Source organism: Lepidochelys kempii, chromosome 3, assembly GCF_965140285.1.
Source record: "Lepidochelys kempii isolate rLepKem1 chromosome 3, rLepKem1.hap1, whole genome shotgun sequence".
Taxonomy (NCBI): Eukaryota; Metazoa; Chordata; order Testudines; family Cheloniidae; genus Lepidochelys; species Lepidochelys kempii.
In genome coordinates, this window is record NC_136382.1 from 193,056,612 (window position 1) to 193,064,267 (window position 7,656).

The 7,656-nt window shown below is 43.7% G+C and overlaps 1 protein-coding gene across 2 annotated transcripts; it reads left to right on the plus strand.

The window, feature by feature from the left end:
• The first annotated feature begins 72 nt into the window (after positions 1 to 72).
• FBXO48 (F-box protein 48) lies at positions 73 to 7,206 on the plus strand. 2 transcript variants are annotated; one of them, XM_073339437.2, is made up of 3 exons: positions 73 to 162; positions 731 to 1,071; positions 5,872 to 7,206. In XM_073339437.2, the coding sequence occupies exons 2-3, from the start codon at positions 766 to 768 to the stop codon at positions 6,031 to 6,033; spliced, it is 468 nt and encodes a 155-aa protein (XP_073195538.2). In that variant the 5' UTR covers positions 73 to 162; positions 731 to 765; the 3' UTR covers positions 6,034 to 7,206. The 2 variants fall into 2 exon arrangements, with proteins under 2 accessions (XP_073195538.2, XP_073195537.2); XM_073339436.2 differs by lacking the exon at positions 73 to 162 and having other exon boundaries at positions 194 to 1,071.
• Positions 7,207 to 7,656: the final 450 nt, after the last annotated feature.

Below are 7,656 nucleotides of genomic sequence, written 5' to 3' on the forward strand. Positions count from 1 at the left end.
GCGCGTGAGCGTCGCCGCGGGGAAACTACAAATCCCGGCGTGCACCGCCCCCAACAGCCCCCTCCGCATGCGCATTGCCTCGGGAAGCCGGTGGGGTAAACAAACACGTTCGAATGGGGGAGACGTTTAAACCGTCAGCTGGGGGCAGCAGCGTGGGGCCAGGTAGGGGGGCGGCCTGCGGGGTTGGAGTTTCCTTCCACCTGCCTTCGCCGGCGGCGGCTGGGGGGGATGAGAGCTGGCTCCAGCCACGGCTTGGCCAGGCGAGCTCCCCGGCGGGGCTGGGCTCGGCAAAGGGCGCCTGATGGTTGAGCACAGGCCGGGCACCCGTCAGTCTCTGGCCTAACACCTGGGGCTCGGCTAGCCTAGCCTTCGCACAGGGCCCTGTACAACAATGGAGTGATTGCTGAGTGCTGGGCAAACGAGAGCACCAGTGACCCACCCGGCACTGCTTGAGGGCTGGGCCAGCCTGGGCACAAGGCACAGCCCACTGTTTAATATGTGAGACGCTTTAACATAACCTTCAAAATTAGAAAAAAGGAGGACTTGTGGCACCTTAGAGACTAACCAATTTATTTGAGCATAAGCTTTCCTGAGCTACAGCTCACTTCATCGGATGCATTAACTTGGTGAAAGTTAACTCCATGTATTATGTAATTGAGATCCGTGATAACGGCATGTAACCACCTACATGTCAGGCTGTTTAGTGACCACTGTACTTCCTCACCCCCAGGGTTACTCATGGTGGGTGTATTGAGGCCTTAAATTATGCAGAAAGCCTCAAAGAAGAACAAACAGGCAGTCGCTTCGTGTAAAGAACTGACCATCCTTCCACCAGCCAAGAAAAAAGAAGAAAGTCGGGAGGACTTTGTGACGCTGCTGCCTCCAGAAGTCAGTTTTAAAATTTTCAGTGAATTGGATATTCAGAGCTTATGCAAAGCTGCAATGACATGCAAGAGCTGGAATCGTGCAATTGAGAACAGTGACTATTTGTGGAAACACCACTGTTTAACTGTAAGAGCTGTCTGTCAGCGAGAGATAGACTGTGATAGAGGAAATGGATATTCATGGAAGGTAAATTTAAGAACATGGACTGTCTAGCTTTGGGAAACTGGATAGCTTTTGGGATGAGCATTAAGATATTAGAGGTTCTCTTCTGATCAGCATTTCTGATCCATCCAAGGTCAAGAGCAACTCAAAGTTGTTACCATCTAATAGTTACAGCCAGTGAGGTCTCAGGGCTTGTTTACACTACAAAATTAAGTTGACCTAAGTCGAAGTACAGCCACCACAGTAATTAAAAGAGGAAGTTCACGTCCCCACTTGCTCCTTCAGTCGGCAGGAGTGTTTCCACCAACTGAAGTGGGGCATTATAGGACACAGCTCTGGAGCCTACCAGCCCAAGCTGTCAGTGGGGTGCAGGGCTCACCTGGCACCCAGCTCTCCACACCAGGGCTTGGGGGCCCCAGCTGCAAGCCAGCTCCCACAGCTGACAGCTCAGGCTATCACCATCAGAGAGTAGAAGGACTCCAGCTGACAGCCCCCCCTTGGGGCTGACAGCCAACAGGCCGTGTCAGTTGATCACTGTCTAACTGCATCAACATAAGCGCTACACCTCTCATGGAGGTGGAGTTATGTCAGCGTAACAGGTGACTTACTTCGTCAGAAGCAGCATTCTAATGTAGACACTGAAATAATTAGATCATAATAAGCCACCTTGTATCAACCTAACTCTGTAGTGTAGACCAGGCTGTAGTGAAATAGTATCACAAACACCATCACAACTGGCAGTCTGTGCAGAAATGCCAAAAAATAAGAGTATCATAGAGACAATGAACTACCTGATCCTTGAGAAGTGATCAGTCCAGCTCTGGAATGGAACACATTGAGAAAGGGACAAAGTTTTACATACATGATCCCCATAATTTTACTTCAGTGAAATACTGTTGGGAGAGAAGGGGTTCCTAGAATCGCTGATCTAGAGGTTTTTGCCCCTACATACCTCTTAAGCTAGATACAGCTAGGGGTCAAAGAACCAGCTGCTTTAGAACCCCCTTACCCAGCACTATTGCAGCTGCTACTCAAAACAGTGAGGAGGAGCTGAACATGTTGAGTGAAATCCTGTTGAGGAATAGAGAAAGCATAAACTCTGGCAAGCTAACATATAATTAGGAAGGCCAAAAAAGAATTTGAAGAACAGCCAGCGAAAGACTCAAAGTAACAACGAAAACATTTTTAAGTACATCAGAAGCAGGAAGCCTGCTAAACAATCAGTGGGGCCAGATTTCCAAACTTGAGCCATTCTTTTTAGGTGACAAATCTGAGGAATGTCCCAGACTGAGGTATAAGCTTTTGTGAGTAAAAAAACCCCACTTCTTCTGAAGAAGTAGTTTTTTACCCATGAAAGCTTATGCCCAAATAAATCCCTTAGTCTTTAAGGTGCCACCGGACTCCTTGTTTTTGTGGATACAGACTAACATGGCTACCCCCAGACTGAGGTGTCATTAGAGAGGTTTTGGAACAAATTAATAAATTAAACAGTAATAAGTCTCCAGGACCAGATGGTATTCACCCAGTAGTTCAGAAGGAACTAAAATATGAAGTTACAGAACTACTAAACTTATCATTTAAATCAGCTTCTGTACCAGATGACTGCAGGACAGCTAATGTGATGCTAATTTAAAAAAAAAAAAAAAGGTCCCAGAGGCAATCCTGGCAATTATGGGTCAGTAAGCCTAACTTCAGTACCAGGCAAATTGGCTGAAACTATAGTAAAGAAAAGAATTATCAGACACATAGATGAACATGATTTGTTGGGGGAAGAGTCTACAAAAAGTGTTAAGGGAAATCATGCCTCAGCAATCTGCTAGAATTCTTTGAGGGGGTCAACAAGCATGTGGACAAGGGTGATCCAGTGGATATAGCGTACTGAGATCTTCAGAAAGTCTTTGACAAGGTTCCTCACCAAAGGCTCTTAAGCAAAGTAAGCTCTCCTAAGTAGGGTCCTACCAAATTCACGGTCCAATTTGGTCATTGGTGATAGGATTTTTAAAAGTGTAAATTTCATGATTTCAGCTATTTAAATCTGAAATGTCATGGTGTTGTAATTGTAGGGCTCCTGACCCAAAAAGGAGTTGTGGGGGGTTGCAAGTTTATTGTAGCGGGGGTTGCTGTACTGCTACCCATACTTCTGTACTGGTGCTGGCAGCAGCGCTGCCTTCAGAGCTAGACAGCTGGAGAGCAGCAGCTGCTGGTCGGAAGCTCAGCTCTGAAGGCAGAGCCGCTGCCAGCAGCAGCGCAGAAGTAAGGATGGCATGGTATGGTATTGCCATCTTTACTTCTGCGCTGCTGCCTGCAGAGCTGGGCCATCAGTCAGTAGCTGCCTCTCTCCGGCCACCCAACTCTGAAGGAAGCAATGCAGAAGTAAGGGTGGCATGGTATGGTATTGCCACCCTTACTTCTGTGCTGTCTTCAGACCTGGGCAGCTGGAGAGTGGCAACTGTTGGCCAGGTGCCCAGCTCTGAAGGCAGTGCCTTGCCAGCAGCTGTGCAGAAGTAAGGGTGGCAATACCATACCATGCCACCCTTACTTCTGCATTGCTTCCTTCAGAGTTGGGTTCAGATTCCTTAAAATAACCTTGTGACCCCCCAATTTGAGAAATGCTGGCCTCCCCCATGAAATCTGTATAGTATAGGGTAAAAACACACAAAAGACCAGATTTCACAGTCTGTGATGCTCATGGCCGTGAATTTGGTAGAGCCCTACTCACAGCATAAGAAGGTCCTCTCCTGGATCAGTAACTGGTTAAAAGATAGGAAACAAAGGGTAGGAATAAATGGTCAGTTTTCAGAACGGAGAGAGGTAAATAGTGGTGTCCCCCCAGGGTCTGTACTGCAACCAGTACTGTTCAACATATTCATAAATGAGCTGGAAAAAGGGGTAAACAGTGAGGTGGCAAAATTTGTAGATGATATAAAATTACTCAAGGTAGTTAAGTCTCAGGCAGACTGCGAAGAGCTACAAAAGGATCTCATGAAACTAGGTGACTTGGCAACAAAATGACAGATGAAATTCAATGTAGATAAATGCAAAGAAATGCACACTGGAAATCCCTACTATACATATAAAACAATGGGATCTAAATTAGCTGTTACCACTCAAGAGAGAGATCTTGGAGTCATTGTGGATAGTTCTCTGAAAACATCCACTCAATGTGCAGCAGTCAAGAAAGTTAACAAAATGTTGGGAATAATTAGGAAAGGGGGTAGATAATAAGAAAATATCATATTGCTTCTGTATAAATCCATGATATGCCCATATTTTGAATACTGCATGCAGATGTGTCATCCCATCTCAAAAAAGGTATATTGGAATTTGAAAAAATACAGAAAAGAGCATCAAACATGATTAGGGGTGTGGAACAGCTTCCATATGAGGAGAGATTAATAAAATGGACTTTTCATCTTGGAAAAGAGACTACTACGGATATGATAGAGGTCTAGAAAATCATGGCTGGTGTGGAGAAATTAAATAAGAGTAAATAACACCTTCTCATATCTAACACAAGAATTTAGGGTCTTCAAATGAAATTAATAGGCAGCAAATTTAAAACAAACAAAAGGAAGTATTTCTTCACACAACACACAGTCAATCTGTGGAACTCTTTACCAGAGGATGTTGTGAAGGCCAAGACTATAACAGGGTTCAAAAAGAACTAGATACGTTCATGGAGGATAGCCATTGATGGACCTATTAGCCAGGATGGGCAGGGATTCAAAACCATGCTCTGAAGTTTCCCTAGCCTCTGCCAGAGCTGGGAATGGGTGACAGGGGATGGATTACTTGATGATTACCTGTTCTGTTCATTCCCTCTTAAGCACCTGGCACTGGCCACTGTCAGAAGACAGGCTGCTGGGCTAGATGGACCACTGGTCTAACCCAGTATGTCCGTTTTTATGACAGCTATCACCTGCAAGACATAGCAGATCAGAGAGGGAATGAATTCAGACATTGCAACCACCACCCTGAACCAGCACTAGTTTGAAAGAAAGTAGGATACAGCCACCTCTTTTGGGGTTTTAAGTCTACCTCTGCATAGATCACTGGTCAGTGAACTCAGAGTTACACAGTTTCAGACTCATTTCCTCTCTGAGGAAGTGTTTTAGTAGTTCAGTTTGAGGCAAGAGCTCATAAGGAGGCAGGGCTGTGAGCAGATGGAATACTCACGCTGCTCTGAAGATAGTAGACACACTGAAATCCAAACTCAACACCTTCCTGGCATCTGACTTCATTAACAAAGCAAATATCACAAATCCTAGTCTAGTCTTTCTCCGGTTATATGGCCATTTCCAAGTCTCCTCCCTTAGGCCTTCTCTACCCTAGATCCCTCTCCCAGACAGCTACTTCTACCTCCTTATATCCAGGGTTGAGGTAACAAGCTACGTGTGTCAAAACGTCAATAAGTTAGTACCTGCATGAGCAGGGAAGAGAAACCCAACCACCCTGCTGCATGAGCACACAAGAGAGTTTAGATTATTTTGGGGCTCGCAGGATAGGGAAGAGAAATAGAAAGATATTTTAGAAGTTTTACTTTAGGGTAGGGATTTAGCCTGAAAGGGTGGGGATGAGAGGCAGAAGATTTGAGAAGTGAGAATGATGCTCATATTACACAGAAAATGTGAAGTTAAAGCCCTGGTCCACTAGAGGGCATTTGTACATCTATGTATTGCATTGAGGTCCCAGACACCCAAATGTGTTATGCAGATGCTTCTTCTGGTGTAAAACTTGAGTTCTCCCAACTTCCAATGTTTACATTGACTTCTGCTTAATTTATTCAACTTTTTCAAGGTTTTTTAACTGTTTACTCTGTATCAGGTCACTCTACTGAGAAACTACTGGAAGAGCAAAGTGAAGCATGAATGGCTGAGTGGAAAATATAGCAACATTCACTCACGCTGTGGCTTACCAGAAAAAAGCATGTATCCCATGGATGCTGATACATGGGGAGAAATACTGGAAGCAGAACTGGAAAGATAAGAAACCAGACATGGATCTTAAATAGCAAGAAATGGCACAGAACTGACTGTTTTTACTGTAAATATTTAGCCATTCACACCAGTGACATTTGCAAATATGTAGTAGAAACTTCACTGGAAAAAATGTATAAATACAGAGTTTATTTTTATTTTTCACTTTATCAGAACAGCTTCTTGTAAAAACCCTAAATGAGATATAAACTATACAATGTAATTATTTTTAAACATCTGCTAAGTTAAACAGATGTTAAGTCCTGGATTGACTTTTCATTATGCACTTTTTGAAAAAAATGGAAAAAACATTTACACGTTTGTTTGGTTTTTTTACTTGAAATTCATATGAAGCAGAAACCTGTGACAGTGAAGAGTCCACTAGAGTGAAAAATCGCCCCAGGCATGGGAAATGGAGGGGATTGACTACAGTATAAGCATCAAAGCTACTGGGTATGAACTCTTTCAGTCTGGCCTTCTTTACCATCAGGTTCTACTTGAAGTACGGTTACAGTCACAAGAGTGATTGTAGTAGTACCTCCTTCCTAGTCCCCTGACCTGCTCCTAGTGTGTATTCAGTCACAGAAACAAAAATCAGCAGTTAAGTTTTATCTTTTACTAGTGCAGAAACTACTATGACAGGTTTCAGAGTAACAGCCGTGTTAGTCTGTATTCGCCAAAAGAAAAGGAGGACTTGTGGCACCTTAGAGACTAACCTATTTATTTGAGCATAAGCTTTCGTGAGCTACAGCTCACTTCATCGGATGCATACTATGAGTAACTGAGCTGGATTTACTCTGACTTAATTCAGGTTACAGCCCCCCCTGTGCCATTTTAACATTAATTATTATAGTAGAACTCTCCTTGAAATGGAAATAAGGGTTAAGTTTCCCCAATAAACCTCTTTAAGTCTAAAGTTGAAACCCCACATACAATAGGAAGGGAATTCAGTCATCCTCTTACCCTCACCCAGCCTCCAGCTAGTTGACAATGCTTCCTCTTTGCTCCTGGGGCAAAGAGATTTCTACATATCACTTTACTGTTGACTGCTTGAGTCCAGCCTTTGTAATAAGGGGAAGTGTTAGAGAATTCTTCAGGGGAAGAGAAAAGCAGGGAGGTCAGAGGACATTGTACAGGTGGGTTCAGGAAAAGGGTAAATGAATTCATGGAAGGGAAGCAGCAGTGGGAGAATGGAAAACAAAAGGGATTGCACAGAAGAGCAATGAGGAGAAAGCAGTAGCCTGGTGCAATAAACCACCTCCTCTTAAGCTCATTTTGTAGTCCTGGTCTATACGCAGTTTTTGTACTGATATAAAACTTGATTTTTTTTTAACTGAAATAGTTCAGTTGTCACAACCTCTATTGCAGGTGCTTATAATTGGATCCACACTGGGGGCATACTAATTTACATGGGTTTTAAACCGATAGAATGGTGTTTAGACAAGCCCTGACAGAGCATCTTTCATACAAAGTATTGTAAAATGTTTTACAATGAGAACCAAGCAAACTGATGGGTGAGGTTTAAGAGCAGTTGGCTCAGAAGGAAAAGAAGAGAGCTGGACAGAGAACCTAATATAGAGAGGAGGCAATAGTGAGTTAGGGTTAGAATCGGGGTGAGGGTTAGTGGTTAGAT